Source organism: Pelmatolapia mariae, linkage group LG7, assembly GCF_036321145.2.
Source record: "Pelmatolapia mariae isolate MD_Pm_ZW linkage group LG7, Pm_UMD_F_2, whole genome shotgun sequence".
Classification (NCBI taxonomy): Eukaryota; Metazoa; Chordata; class Actinopteri; order Cichliformes; family Cichlidae; genus Pelmatolapia; species Pelmatolapia mariae.
The window spans coordinates 12,533,723-12,549,684 of NC_086233.1; the positions used below are offsets into that span (position 1 = coordinate 12,533,723).

Genomic DNA, 15,962 nt, shown 5'->3' on the forward strand with positions numbered 1-15,962 from the left:
CACTACAATAACCAGTCTCGTTGCGAGAATATGCAGGCAGTTCCTGGAGGGCGAAGGAATTGATAGCACTGACTGGCTCCCATGCTTGCCTGAACCTAAATCTAATAGAACTCCTCTGGCACCAAAGGAGACTTCTGTCCATCCGACGCCATCAGGTTGCACCTCAGACTGTCATGGAGCTCAGCGATACCCTGGTCCAGATCTAGATCAAGTAGTGTATAATCCAGATAAGCAAAATAATAATATTCTTTAATTTGACTTACTGTTTAATAAGGTGCGTTTCCTTAGTATGTTTAATTTGAACTAGTTTCAAATCATAGTCAAAAATTAACACAGACAATTAAAATAGTCCAGCCATTAAGCAATTTATTTACAGATTCTTTTTAACATTTTGAAATGTACAAGAATCATGAGTTAACGATCTATAACATAAGAGCTTTTTACGACATGTTTTATTTTAACATAAACAAATAAAATACAGTTGAAAAATAAAGTTGAATGACTCGTATTAATCAACCAATTGCTTTGAATTTTGCTATCAAATAGCTTCTTTACCTAGGATCTAGGTAGAGCCATCTGGCTCTAGCTTAGTTTCCTCCAGCAGCATCTTCATGTCTAGCAGTGTATCTTCTAGGGTTTGTATCAGTCGTACCACATTATTTTCTTTGCAGCTTTTCCAGGCTGACACTACAAAGGTGAAATCGTCACTTGTAACACTGTAGCAAAAATCATATATGTTTAGTTTTTCTGGAACAGCAGAAGCCAGACAGGCAGCCTTGAATGACACCTTGTGAATAACAGAAGTGAGAATGTAATCGTTAGTTACTGGTGATCGTTTGTCATAATCAATTTTAGAGCATATAAGAAGGTATTGGATAAAAAATAAATAAATAAATAAAAAATCTCTTTTTGAACTGCAGTAGGCTTATAGTATGAAACATTTTCAGGCCCAGCCCTCACCTGACTTGTAGAAAGTAGAAAGTTAAAGGCTTTATTAAGGGAGGTATCTGTGTAGATGTCTGGCATGGGGATATTGTTCTCAATAGCTTGAACTTTCAGGGCCAAAAAGTGTCCAAATGTTGTCCGGCCACGAATTTCCTGTCATGATGGAGACGAGTCAATTTATTTGTAACAATAATCACCAGATGTAGTATTGCTGTAGTATTATTATTCACGGGGTACAATTTTCTGTTAAAGGATGAGGTTTAGCAAAACTAAATGTTATTCTTCCTAAGATGAATTACTTTAAATAGATTTGACTACACAGCAAAACCGTTATACCCAATACACACAGACAACATGAACAATGTCTGTCTACTTCCAGGAACAACTCAAACCTTGTGCTTTAGGTCATCCTCTCCTCACTTCAAATACTGTCTAAGGACCAGCTGTGTTTGACATTTTATACCATTACAGTTGTATTTTAAGTGATTAGACTGTTTCTCAAAAACTTGACTCTGTCAGGTTTGACTTAGAAAAACAAAGGGAACAAAAGGTCATTTAATGTAGTCAGCAACTGAAAACAGTAATCACAGGGCATAACAATTCACCTCCCCAAAATAAATCTGCCATGATGGACCTACAGTGCCGTGATGAGTTAGTGGTGTCCAAATCCTAACTCGTGATACTTTTCCAGTTATAGCCTAAAGGCCAGTGAGCTCATCATCCACAAAGCTAGGTAGTGGACTAGGCACCATTGGCAGATACTCCCTGGAGAACTAAACTTCATCTTCTTAGATCATTTTACTGCTATAACAAGAATGTCCCAATACGGGCTAAATAAAGCATTTCTCATCTCATCATTTGACTTCAAGTTTCTGAGGTGAAGGTTCAGATTATTAACTGTGCGCGCGCACACACACACACGCGCGCACTTTTCTTTCAACTCTATGTGGCAACAAGTATCTGATACAGACAGCAAAACAGCTAAAGAGGAAATAAGTCAGACTTCAGAAACTTGTCAAGAATATCAGTTGAGATATTTCAACAAACTATTTTTGGGGGGGAAACAAACAACACAAACATCTTTACAGTTTATAAATTGTAGTCACACTAATGTACTGAACGGTTATGGAAATGATACTCACCATGTTGGTGTTCCACGTATGCACTTTTATAGCATTTTCCAATAAATTACGTTTCTCTGAGTTCTGGAAAAAACAAGACAAGGTTATAAGTCATACTTGTAACCAAAGACGTTGTGTTAGACACCCAAAGCAGTGACACAACACAAAACCACAGGATTTAAGTAGAAAACAGCTTGGGGTTTAAAATATCACATTAACCCGAAGCATACGTTAGTCGGAGATGCTGCTAGCACTTTGGTTAACGCTTCACCCGGCTTGCGACAAACCACTCTCAAAGAACGTCAGGGCCTCAGTAAGTATACCTTGGACAAACTGACTGACACAATTCCCAAGTGGATTGCAACAAACTGCAGACCTATTAATATCGTCGAGGACACAGGCTTTACAAAGGTTTTGCAAGATTCATTGAACAAGGCTCCAAGAAGAAGCACAATAATGTCAAAAATGCATGGGCTCTGCGAAACCGAAAAGGAAAAAAAGCATGAGGATTTAGCTGTAGCCAAGCATGTCGCCCTGACATGTGACTACTGGACTTCTGTGAGTAACATTAACTATCTTGGTGTTACTGGACATTTAAATACCGCATGTATTGAACATTTTTTAACAGTGGCGCATGAGTGGGAAATTGGGGAAAGAAAAAAAAAAAAAAAAAAATCACAACTGTAGAAACTGAGTGTACACGTAACATGACACCTGCAGCTAAACTTTTGCCATTTGAGCACATGCCTTGTGTGGCTCACATCTTACACATCTTACACACCAAGGTGTGTCAAGTGCTGGAAAAATTGTTGGCCGCTTCAAACATAGTCCAGCGACGCCTCAGAGCTGGAAACACAGCAAACAACCCTGGGGCAGGGGAAGGAGCCATTGATCCAGGACGTGCCAACACGCTGGAATTCAACACTAGAAATGGTCAAGCGTCTAAACCGCAACCAAGCAGCAATTAAAGCGACCTTAGACCAACAGAGCCACAAACTTGTCAGGCTGATGCCAAAAGAATGCCAAACAGCAGAAAGTGGAGCCCTGGAAGTCAGCAATCTATGTAACATTTAGGCTGAAATAAAATTGATTGAACAAAATCAATTTCTTGATTTGAAAGATGGAAGAAGAACCATTTTGTTCTTCTTCCATCTTTCCCTCTGTGTGTTTTCACTGCAGGTATGTAACTGAGATTCCCGGTGGGGAATCCTACGTTTCCATCTCAGTGGTACTGCCTGCCCTCTTCCACTTGCATCGTGTTATGGAAATCCCTGACGATGATGATATGTCGCTAGGTTTAAAACAGCATTCCAAGCAGACCTAACCTCCCCTTAAGAAAACAATATCAACGATGAATGAATCAAGATTGCAACAGCTTTGGATGCTCGTTTCAAGGACTTGAAAGGCCTCTCCAAGAGTGACAGAGAGAGGGTGTGGACCACAGTTGGAAGAATGCTGAATGATCAGTCCCCACCTTGACAGACTTATGAAGATGGGCCACCTAAGAAAATGAGTCTTTTACAGATGGGTTCAGATTCAGAATCATTGACACATTAGCAGAATTGACACATTGATGTAACACCGTATTGCACGGTTGCATATTGACATCGATTAGAATTCTTCCTCTTTGACCTGCTTTTTGGGATCATCAAAAGACTTGACAAAGGCAGCTGAGGCACTGGAGGTTGAAAGGATTACACCTAACCGTCCTTTCCTGAACAAACGCATGGAGGCTGCTTCATATGATGCACAGCACTGCTGGTGGATCCTGCCAAGATAAGAAAAGAAATAAAAAGTGGTCAACTCAGCATATGAAATGTTGAAATCATCACCTGAGAGCTATGTTAAAACTGCATAATTCACCATTGTTAATGGAAACAAGACTTTTCCTTTCTTTTTTCTTTTTTTAAAATCACGCTTTTAGTCCTTTAGTATCTCACCTATAGTAGGCCAGCTGTATTGCCATCTGTATAAAAGCATCTGGGCTTATTCGATGTGCTTTTGGAATTTTTTTTCCAAAGTGATTGAATACCAAAACCCTGAGGTCCAGGTCTTGGGCATGCCTGTGATGGTGGAGATAGAAGACATGTGTAACAGTCACACAGTTATGCTAGTGTTCTTCATTTCAGATCCATGTGGCTGTTCCCTCTTTCTTTGGAGCTGTACCCTAAACTTCCATGTTTTCTGTAAATAATCCACTGTCTGTGGAAACAATCTGATTAATTTAAGTTCTGAGAAAATAACTCTGGAGCTCATTTAATCTGTTTTCCTGGTACATTTCTAAAGTCTGATTTAATAAGACTTTTGCAAATAATGCTCCCCACTATAGGCATGCTTTAAAATGAGCCTACCTAATGATTCAGGTAGGTTGCTGCTATCATGGTCCTGTGCCTTACACACCCAGGTTATTCAGTTTTTGCACTTTAAAAAAAATTCTGCTTATTACTCAAAATTAATTTATTAATTGCTTATTTTGTACTTTTTACATTAGAGTTTATTAGTTTTCATGGCATTTCTCTCAGTTCTCCTTTTCCTGTGCCAAATGTATTTTTGTCTGAGTTTTCTTGTTACAGTTATTGTAACCCACTTCCTGTTTTGCTTCTCTTGTTTGACTGTCCCAGTTGTGTTCAGCTGGCTCTCATTGCACTTGTTTATATTTAAAGTTCTGCTCTTACTTCTCACTACGTCTATCGCTTTTCCTTGTGTTCTCACTGCTTGTTACTAGAATTTGATTCTTTTTACTAGTTACCGGCAAAAACAAGGCTTTGTGAACCAGAAACAGGGATGTCAAACTCATTTTACATCACATGCCACATACAGCACACTTTGTTCTTAATAGTTTGTCAGTTTAAATAAAAAAAAATATAATAATAAAAAAAAAAAAAAACTTAACTATGCATTTAATACTCAAGACATCTTAATATAAGAGAAAATGCAATTTTAATAATATGTTCAAGTTTTTCTATATGATACAGAAACCCTGCTCTAGTAAATAGAAAAAAAATCTCTCAGGACACACAAAAAATATGATCCTTTTGCCATTTTATTGTTTATTTATTACTTAAGTAGTTTGATGTAATATCAATGGCTTGGTTTTTAAACCTATGAAAATGTTCTTAAAAGTCCAAAAACTTAAAAAGTCATCCACTGGACTGGATTGGAGGCCCTCAATCCTTATGTTTGACAACCCTGTACTGAAAGGATCAAAATAACTGTAATGGAAAACAATCTGACCACCATCCCCACAGTGAAACCTTCTGGTCACTTTTGCCACTGTGACATCTTGATAATGCAATTCTTGTGAAAACAAAAACAAGCATACCTCTAATCCACACAGAATGTCCCTTAGCAGGTTACACCTCCACAGATGTCTTGGTAGCCATCAACAAGTTTCTGGCATAATTCTGCCTGGATATTTGACCACTACTTGGCAGAATTACTTTAAAACTGGTTAGTTTCTTGGCTCGGACCCAGCTTTTAATCATCGTCCACAAAAGATTTAATCTGTTAATGGGTTGGGGTATTGGGAGGGCCATTTCAGAAGCTTAATGTTGGTTTTGGAAGGGATAACTGTTTGGGAACCCCCAACTGTTAATTATAGGTGATGTACACTCCGCTGTGTTGTAGGAGTTGAATAAATTGCTTTAAGTGACCAGCTACATTTTTGATTGACCAGCATTACTATTTATTGATGTGACTCCTGACAGAAATAACAGGATGATTTGTTAAGTGTACCATGCAAAACTCTGCCTTGAGAAACTCTCCTTTTGCAATATGCTTGTGATTATTTTCTATTTGCACCAAAGTGGTGTTGAGTCAGTTTTTGAAGGATTTGGCTGAATATTTTCCAATACTCAAGTCAGTCATTTGATCACAGTCCACAAAGACATACTTTTTAGTTCCTGAAAAGAAAATTGAATGCAGAAAGATATGCAGTACATCAAAGGGAAAAACAAACAAACAAATGCAGCCTTTGGTGATGTGCATGGATTCGGGACTTCAGCCAGTCAAATGATTTTCATCTAAGTATACTGTATATAGGGGTGAAGAAAAAAACAAACAAAGAGACGTCCAATTACAGCTTGATGGTCTCTGAATATGGACTGTGTACAGCAATAGATGTATTTCCTAAACTGCAATGAAATATTTGTTAAATCCCTTGAATTGAAGCTGAAAGTCTGCACTTTAATCATTGTCCAAATACATATGAACTGTGACTGTCAGTATGGACAACAGGAAGAGTGTTATGTAGTACTGTAGAATAATTTCAAACTCTGGCATTTCTTAACGCCACGTCCAAGAGAATCAGTTCACAGTTTCTGATTTCCACTCTCCCACAGTAAATGGACTCCTAGGTACATGCCCTCAACACCTCACCTTCATGCTGCTTCCCTCTGCTATGATATCTGCTGTTCTTATGCTAGCTTGTATGGTTACTGACAAAGGAGAGTTCACACCCAGTTAAAGCTAAACTTAAACATTACTACAGAGTTTTAAATTAAAATGTTTTAGTTGTCCAACCTTTTAACTGTAGTGCAAAACTACAAACCTAGTGTTTCTGAGACAGACTTGCATGAAATAGGAATTTTAATAATGGTGGTATGGATAGAATATAGATTTGGTCAAAATAAACTTTTATTTTCGTACCTGGTAAAGGGTTGTAATTTTCTTGAGCCTCTTAAGTTACATAAAAGCCCATTCATGTATCTAACAGAGCTTAAACCGGCATGTGCGCTTACTTGTCAACGCTCTGTTTAGCCTCCTCAATGGCCGTTTTAATGTCAGGTGTGATGTTAAAGTGTAGTTTCTGAGGCATTGGCAAAAGTGCCACAGGAGACTCCATCATCTGTGGTTTCTTCCTGTCTCCACACATTAAAAAAAATAAGTAGAACAGAACATCAAATCTAGTGACAGACGAAGTGACAGTCACTGTTAGGTGTGCTAGAAAATTGCTTAATGATGTTTAAGATGACATAATTACATTTGCAAAAACAACAGAAATTTAAATTTATAAAGAAAACGTGACATGCTCCTGAAGTGTGGTTTTTTTAGAGGATGTAAACTTACATGGAAGATGTGATATAATCTGATAGAGCCATACATGGTGTGCCATCGATAATGGCATGCAACATGTTAAACCCACATGTCCCATCTTCACCAACAATAAACTGAAAGAAAGACACACAAATTAAGTACTACATTACTTTCAACTTTGAGACTGTTTCTTCATGTGCGGTTCTGTTACTGAGCTTCTATGATAGGGAAGTTTTTTAGTAAATTGGGCCATCAATATAGGCTTTTAAAGTGCTGGTTTAAAATGTAAAAATAACACTACTACAATAATAATAACAACAACAACAACAACAACAAGTAAGGTAAATGCGCCTAGAAGGTCATTGGCATTTAAACGTAGTAACCCTTCTTACTATTCTCACACTGAGACAGACTGTTTTCACTTTTCTTTTGTATTAGTAGAACTACTCTATTATTAACTTTTCACACAACTTTAATCTGATCTCTATGCAAGGTAAAATAGAGCTTGCCTGACTGATACATCAGTGGTTCAGTTTTCCTTCTCTCACCTGCAGCGATTTGTCAAACCAGCGGTTAGCACTGTTCCACTGGCTGCCGCCTCCATGCAAAACCTGCAGTGGTTCAAACCCGCTATACTTCTCATATGTCCGAGGCATAGCTTTGTCCAAACACAGCACACAGATGCTCCTTTCAATGGCTGAAACTGATTTTTTGTTGGAGGGATCTGAACAAATTAAGCACAAAAACACACAATTTAACAGATCTAATTACATGAAATCCTTACACAATTGTTTAACATTCTGGAAAACCTAAAATGTAATATTCTAATCTGAAGGTTAGCTTTTCTATCCATTCTGCATGCCAAACATCTAACTCCAAGTTGTTTTCCGATTCATCCATGGCAGTATTAATGCATGTGAATGTGTGTGCACATGCATCAAACAGCATGCAGCCTGTTTCAGTTGCTCTTGCTTTTCCTTTTTACTTTAGCTTTTTTCTTACTTATTTCTTTGACCTTAGTACTTAAGAGTGTTCCTCCTTTTTTTAAATATCTCTCTTTTTAAAACATTTGGATCGAGAGAGTTTTTGTTCCGTTTATTGCCACGGAATAGTTACTTTTTTTGAGGAATGGCAGCGCGGAGGAGTCGCTACACACCGCACAGGTTGTTTACTCCAGAGATCAGCTGATCGCCCTGATGCCGTTGGCACGGCACCTGTCATCAAACTGTGCACTGTTGAACTAGGGCTGTATTATTTGCCCAGGAAATGTTCCCATGTGAGCTTGGTGGCTGTTTACGTTCCCCCCTCGACTAACCCCACAGCTGCATGTGACATTATCCACTCTGCTATAGCCCTGTTACACACTCAGCACCAGAACGCTTTCACTTCCATCTTGGGTGACTTCAACCCTGTCGCCTTGGACACTACACTGCCAACTTTCACACAGTATGTGGTCTGTCGCACCAGCATGGGGAGACTTTTAGATGCACTGCATAGTAATGTCAAGGACGCACACAGTTCATTCTCCCTCCCCCCACTCGGTAGGTCAGATCATAACCTGATTCACCTCACACCCTGCTATGTGCTTATTGTGGGGAGGGAGCCTGTGACCACTACAAGTATTAGGAGGTGGTCGGAGGAGGCCTTAGCGGAACAACAGGGTTGTTTTGAATTGACAAACTGGAAGGTTCTTAGAGTGAGGGCATCAATGGAATTACTGATCCTATCACCGACTACATAACCTTCTCCAACTCCACTGTCCCAACTCAGACTGTCCATTGTTACCCAAATAACAAGCTGTGGGTAACTAAGGACATCAAAGCACTCCTGAAGGACAAGAAGAGGGCTTCAGAGTGGGCGATAAAGAGGAGGTGAGAACGGTTCAGGCATTATTGAAGGGCAAGATCAGAGAGGCTGAGGACAATTACAGGAGAAAATCCCACATCATGAAGACCCTGGGAAGACTCATCCTTGACCAGCTCCGACCTCTAGTCTGGCCAAATCAGGATCCCCTTCAGTTTGCTTACCAGCCCCACCTCAGAGCTGAGGACGCCATCATCTACCAGCTCAATTGTGTCTACGCCCATTTGGATGAGCCGGCAAGCATGGTGGGGTCATGTTTTTCGATGTTTCCAGTGCATTCAATACCATGAGGCCAACCCTTCTGGGTGATCCTCTATGCTGTTGCATGCTGGGGCAGCAGGTAGAGGGTTGCAGATGCCAACAGACTCAATAAACTGTTCCGCAAGGCCAGTAATGTTGCTGGGATGGAGCTGGACTCCCTTAGGGTGGTGTCTAAGAGGTGGATGTTGTCTAAGATAAGGATAATGCTGGCCATAATGCCCCCCACCCTACCCTACTCTCTGCTGGCTAGTCACAGGAGCATGTTCAGTGAGAGACCAAGATTACCAAAAAGCACCACTGAACAACTCAGAAAATCATTCCTACCCTGGCCATTCCCTTGCATCTCCTCCATTTAATACACTGCACACACTGCAATATTTACACCCTCTTGCACACGCTCTACAGTAAAATAACAAATGACAGCGTTTCACAGGTTGAGCTTGAAATTGCTTAAAGTGTCTACATTTACACATTTTTAAATAAATAAATGAATACATCTAAAGTGAAGTCAAACTGGAAATAGGTGGTGGTTAGATTATGATATTACTTATTATTCTGACCTAAATTTATTGCTCTTGTATTAACATTTGTGTCCCAATGGTAGGTGGGGTCACACAGGTGACCTTAGCACTTTGCATATGACTAATTATAATCTACCGTGTCCCTTAACAATGAACCTTTTCCCTTAAAATCCTTGTTTTTACTTAATATTACACACAATTTTTGTAAGCCTCTTTACATGTCTATGGAAGTATAATTGTGCTCACCCTGGACCAGTTTGTTATAGTATTTGTACCAAGCGTCCCGGCGCAGGGTCGTGAGAATACCAACATGCTCTGTGTTGGTCTCTAGTGACGAATTACAGATCCGCTCCAGCTGAACACAAAGCTGATCAGCAGTGATCGGAGTGCCATCACTGTGGTAGACCTCCACAGTAAAGAACTGAAAAGAGAGACAACAATGCTGGACTGACAGTTCAACACTAAGAAAGAGACCACTTGTAATTCAGGCATTACTGCCCATTGTTAAAGGAACTGGAATATCAAAACTTATTCCAAATAAATTAAACATGAGTATTCCCGTGAAATGTATGACAATTTTAGTAGCACCTTAAATTAAGCCTTAGAGGTCTAAGAAGCTTAGAAAGAAGAGCGTCTGGACTTCTTTAAGTTGCTTGAAGATGTTTCACCTCTCATCCGAGAAGCTTCTTCAGTTCAAGGGTCAAATGGTGGAGAATCCCAGATTTAAGCCCCGTGGGAGTGTCCCCCCAAGAGGGACAAAAGGACCCCCTAATGATCCTCTACTTAATCACACGAGCCCAGGTGTAAAAACGGGTGTAGGTCACAATCAGGCATGGTTTCGGGTGAGCTCATTGTGAAACCTAGCCCCACCCTATAATGTGATTTCCTGAGTTCAAATGGCCCAGGATGTGAGTGGGCGTTAAGGAGTCTGGGAAGGAATCTCAACACTGGATTATAGATGGCAGACAGTTGGTAAGATGGTCATTCACAGTGGACATAAATGGCTTCTTTCACTCCTCTTTCAAACCATCTGTCTTCTCTGTCCAAAATGTGAAGATTGGCATCCTCAAAAGAGTAACCTTTGTCCCTTAAATCCTCTTTCGAGGATGCCAATGAAATGAAAGTAAATGTAGGGAGAAACCTTGTTTGATTTGTTTTTCTGAGCATACATGTATGTGCTGTGATAACTTTTCAAGAGTTATTAGAAAAAGTTTTTTAGTAAGTACTCCTTGATATAATGTATATAGTGCCTTGTTTTTAATAGTAAGCTGGTGCTTGAGCCAGTGTTTTTTTTACCTGGACTTGTAGAATTCAAGTTTGATAAATAATGGGGCCCTGAACTCAAACACCTCAAGAAAGGTGTATGTTTGACACCTCACCTGAGAGTTTTGTGCCACTGTAATGTGTCTGGGGTTGGAGTTGGAGTTCTTGGCATGGAACACCAATGAGTCAGTCTTCTGTCCAGGGACACGGCAGGATGACAGTGCCCGGAAGTATTGCATCATACAGAGGGGCTCTCCTCGCATATATTGTACTGGTAGTGTCTCACTGCAAAATTAAGAGGGTGTGTCCTAACATACATTCGTGGTTAAATTAAAAAAAAAAAAATCCAAGACAAACAACAACTTTAAAACCTCTATTCAAATATTCTGGTTCATAGAGTTCATTGACTATTTTACATTATTATAAAGTAAACCCAGAGTTTGTCAAACATGCTTCCTGGAATACAGCCCTGGTCCCCAACCAGGCATCTTTCAGTGTTTCACATTGTGTCCATGGTCCACTACACCATCTTTGCCATGTTTGTGATTGCAAGAAGTTTTAAGTGATCTGATGGTACTCACTCCTCAATCATTGTCTTGAAGTCCAAAACAGCTCTTATCACTTTGGCAGCACACCTGGTCAGAAAAAACAGTTATAAAACAATACAACATAAAAAGAAGTTTTCAATGCAATATGACTCACTAAAAGCAAAGTGGCCAAGATACCTAATGTGGGTCAAACTCCTAAAACCAAAGATCCTTATAATTTATCTGTAACTGCCCATGGACAAAATATGTTCAGCTATTTTCACACAGACCAGTTGATCCTGCATGAATTATTGAAATTATACACAAAACCAAATTCAGAAAAAGCTGGGACACTAAAATTAAAGTTCGACCCACGATCTCGATCCGGTGGTCGGGGTGAGTGACTGATGTACCAGCACAAATGCAGAATGAATGGCAGGAGAAGTGATCTGAAGTGATCAGAAGAAATCCTGGATTACACAAGAACTTGATGGAAAACTGAGGGGTAGTGACATGGTTGGACTCTGTGAGTGTGAACAGGCTCTGACGGTGAAGCATGATTTTTGAAGCTGGAGTTAATGTACCGATAGGTTGTAAATTCTTAGGGTGTAGTTCATCTTGAAATAGAATATGGAAAGTAGTTGGCAGGTTTGCTTCATTTGAGTAAGATTTCCTAAATGAACGAAGGTGATGGCAAGCAGCTTTGGAGTATTAGTTGTACTGGTTGAAGGCCAGTTAGAAGAGAACCACCTTCTACCATGATAACCCCCAAAACCAGCTGAATGTCATCAAGCTGATCATCATTGAAGGACTTTTCTCATCTCCACATATCACCCACATATACATTAAAAACACAGAATATTTCCCCTAAGCTAGTTAACTCACTGTTAGCCTATTGGATGGGATATTGCCACATGTTTACATTTGTTTTCTTTGACTTCTTAGTTTAATCTTTTGGAAGATTTAAAAAAAAAAAATAATAAAGAAAAAAAAAAAAACTTGCTGGGTCTGTGTTTACATTAAAAGATCCTGCAATAGACAGTAAGTAGGGTCCAAGTGCAGGTCCAAGCTGAGCAAGTTGGATAAGACAGTGGGCCAGCACACATCTTTGTATTTTCTAATGTACAAAATTACCAATGCATGGTAGTATATTTTTCTTTTCTGATGTCCATAAAGTCAGATGCTCAGCTAACTAAAACAGAGTTCAAGTCCTTCCATGTCATTTGTTTTATGTGCATTTTTCTGTGTGTGCACATGTGCTTACCTTATTTGTCCCTGTTTATCAGTGAAGTCCATTTTGGGAAGAACAAATCCACTGTTATAAATCAGCAAAGATTCCCTCGAGTCCAAATAATTAATCTGTATCCCATAATCTGCAAGCTGCAAAAAGAAAACGCATAAACAGTCTGTCTGAAAGTCTTTGATTACTTTTAATATTATAGTAGTTCAATTCAATTTTATTTATATAGTCCCAGATCCCAACAACAAATGGCTCAAGGTGTTTTATTTTGTAAAAAAATTACAATAATACAAAGAAAACAAACACCCCAACAATCATATGACCCCCTATGAGCAAGCGTCTTGGCAACAATGGGAAGGAAAAACTCCCTTTTAACAGGAAGAAAACTCCAGCAGAACCAGGCTCAGGGAGGGCTGACTATCTGCTGCAACTGGTTGGAGTGAGGGGAGATAGACAGGAAAAAGACATGTGGAAGAGAGCCAGAGATTAATAATAACAAATAATTAAATGAAGAGAAGTATATAAACACATGATTGAAAAAGGCGACTAAAGGAGAAACACACAATAAATTATGGCAGCCTAGACCTATTGTTTCCTAAGGGAGGATTCAGGGTCACCAGCTCCAACCCAGACTTCATGCTTGGGTTCTGCCTCCTATTCTGGACTGTACTTAAATACAAGTTATTTGGATGTGTCACTACTTTGGAAGACCCTGGAAGAACTGATGATCTTGAATCATCAGTTGTTTATAAATGGCTTCAAGAGACTTTCCCAATATGTGTATATCGACTATTCTCCATCCTAAAATATTTAAGTGAGTATATGTATGCATGAATAATTTTAACCCATGTAGATTACAGAAATCCTAAAGAAATTCAAACTTCTGTACCCAATTCTTATGTTTTTTTTGTTTGTTTGTTTTTTTTAATTCATTTAAGATGTATCCGGTACAGTTATTCCCCTGGAAAACAGACAGTTTAAAACAGGGGCAGGCAACTCCAGGCCTCAATTGATGGCGTCCTGCAGGTTTTAGATGTGTCCTTAATCCAACACAGCTAATTAAAATTGCTGAATCACCTCCTCAACATGTCTTGAAGTTCCCCAGAGGCCTGGTAATGAACTAATCATTTGATTCAAGTGTGTTGATCCAGGGTGATATCTAAAACCTGCAGGACACAGGCACTTGAGGCCTGGAGTTGCCTACCCCTGGTTTAAAGGAATCATTAAAGACCCTAAATTAGCAAGACATTCATGCCTATGATTGATGTATGTAAACTTCTGACCACAGCTAGTCAGTGAATATTTTCAACTTGAATATTTCATTCATCAATATCCCAATATGGGATTAAGTGTTCTTTTAACTTTCTGAATATTATTTTAGTTTACAGGGCTAACAGGTCTGCACTGTTGCTGCTGCCCTCCATGCTACCCTGTCCCACCTGGAGCACCAGGGGAGCTATGCACGCCTCTTTATTGACTTCAGCTCTGCCTTTAACACCATCCACCTTCACAGATTGGTGACCAAGCTGAAAACCCTAGGACTCCCATATTCCGCCTGTCTTTGGATTAAGGACTTTCTGACAAACCGCAGCTCCACAGCTCCTCGGCCATCAGCATCAGCACTGGCTCTCCCTAGGGCTGTGTGTTGAGCTCCCTGCTCTTCACGCTATACATATATGACTGTGCCCTCGCTCAACACAGTAACACCATCGTCAGATTTGCAGACGACACCACTGTGGTGGGGCTCATCTCTCAGGGAGATGAGACTGCCTATAGGGACGAAGTGGAGCAGGTGACAGCGTGGTGCAGAGAAAGCAACCTGCTCCTGAACACATTTAAGACCATGGAGATTGTCGTGGATTGCAGTAAAAAGAAAATGGACATTAAACCACTTTACATCAGTGGGGATGGGTGGAGATTGTGTCGGACCTGGGAGTTCACCATATCATTTAAATTACTTTACTTAAGATATACTAATCAGAAATGTAAATGGGAGCAAATTATAATAAAACAAACCAAAAACAACCCAACAGTAAGCCACTGACAATAATGTTTCTGAAAAAGCTGTGAATGGAGACACATCAGGACAAAAACCATTATGCTGCCCATGATTTCTCACCACAGTCCCTCCTGAACTGCACCTATCAGCTCTCCTGTCCGACCACTAACATGGACAGTTAAGGACATTTAATCCATGTGTTGCACTCACCCAGTTGTCAGTAGTGCACGCTTTCCTCTCTAGGCTTCTCTGCAGTTTCTCTCCATCACCTCCTTCTTTGAGGAACTCCTTCATCAGCCGTTTTGTGTGCTTCAGCTCATCCTCTGTTACAATGGGCTCCAGACAACTCAGATAGCGTTCACAGGTCTCCCGCAGAGGGGGCACAGGCAGACGGGGCAGTCCTTTCTGATGGTTCAGATACCTGCCACCCATCAGAGTGTCCGATGCAGAATTTACCAGCCGACAGCATTTCACCAAGCCATAGGAATTCATCATTCCAACATTCACCTGACAGATGCAAAAATGTTTTAGTTACTATATTAAATTCTGTGAGAGAAATAAAAATAAGATCATTAATAATGATACAATAAAAAAAAACATATTGTTAAGAGCCAGGGAAATGATTTACACTATTACATTAACAAAAGGCTAAGTTAACTGAGAGCATGTTACTTACTATAATTCTGTTCAGAATTCTCAACATTTTTCTTTCAGTAAACTTCCACAGTTGGAGTTAATTGTTAAACCTGTTTAACTGTAAGATCACAGTGCTGTTGAGAAAATATTTGAAAAAGAAAAGCCTCTGGTTAAAGGAAATGATAAATGCTCCCCTCCCCCAACAAGACAATTAACCTAAGTAAACCAGATAAAAAGGGACATGCAAGCTTTTCTTTTTCTCTGCAGCAGTTAATAAAGCAAATAGAACGGTTTAATAGTCAATAATAATTAACATATTTTTAATAGTATTAAAATAACATCGTTACCACTTTTAACTTACAGTCACCAATAAATTGGTAAATTATTCTGTTGTGTGTTCATGTTTAAATTTGGTGCACAGTTTACTAATAGTTTTGCCCTTTTTTTGGCCTTTGGAGTTACCTGTCAGCAGCTACAGCTCTTCCTGGTTTAGCAAAAGATGAAGGTAATGGTGAAGTTGATTGAAATATAAAGACCAACCAAACAGAACAA

General features: G+C 39.5%; 1 protein-coding gene across 1 annotated transcript; it reads right to left on the bottom strand.

Annotated features, from left to right (window-relative positions):
• Positions 1–562: 562 nt before the first annotated feature.
• LOC134631678 (carnitine O-acetyltransferase-like) lies at positions 563–15,266 on the bottom strand. Its single transcript, XM_063480238.1, has 13 exons — positions 14,985–15,266; positions 12,800–12,915; positions 11,590–11,643; positions 11,125–11,293; positions 9,992–10,166; positions 7,649–7,824; positions 7,134–7,234; positions 6,806–6,925; positions 4,007–4,129; positions 3,699–3,834; positions 2,088–2,150; positions 961–1,098; positions 563–787 (listed from the first exon to the last, which is right to left on the bottom strand). Exons 1-13 carry the CDS (start codon positions 15,264–15,266, stop codon positions 563–565), a joined length of 1,878 nt encoding a protein of 625 aa, XP_063336308.1.
• Between the last annotated feature and the right edge of the window lie 696 nt (positions 15,267–15,962).

Bases quoted from the DNA above. Each gene is read 5' to 3' on its own strand.
- LOC134631678 (XM_063480238.1), bottom strand. From the start codon at position 15,266: ATGAATTCCTATGGCTTGGTGAAATGCTGTCGGCTGGTAAATTCTGCA. The intron at 2,151-3,698 runs GTCAAAGAGGAA...TGTTTTTTCCAG, and splicing joins TTGATGATCCCAAAAAGCAG to AACTCAGAGAAACGTAATTT. The intron at 788-960 runs GTGAGGGCTGGG...GTTATTCACAAG, and splicing joins TTCTACTTTCTACAAGTCAG to GTGTCATTCAAGGCTGCCTG.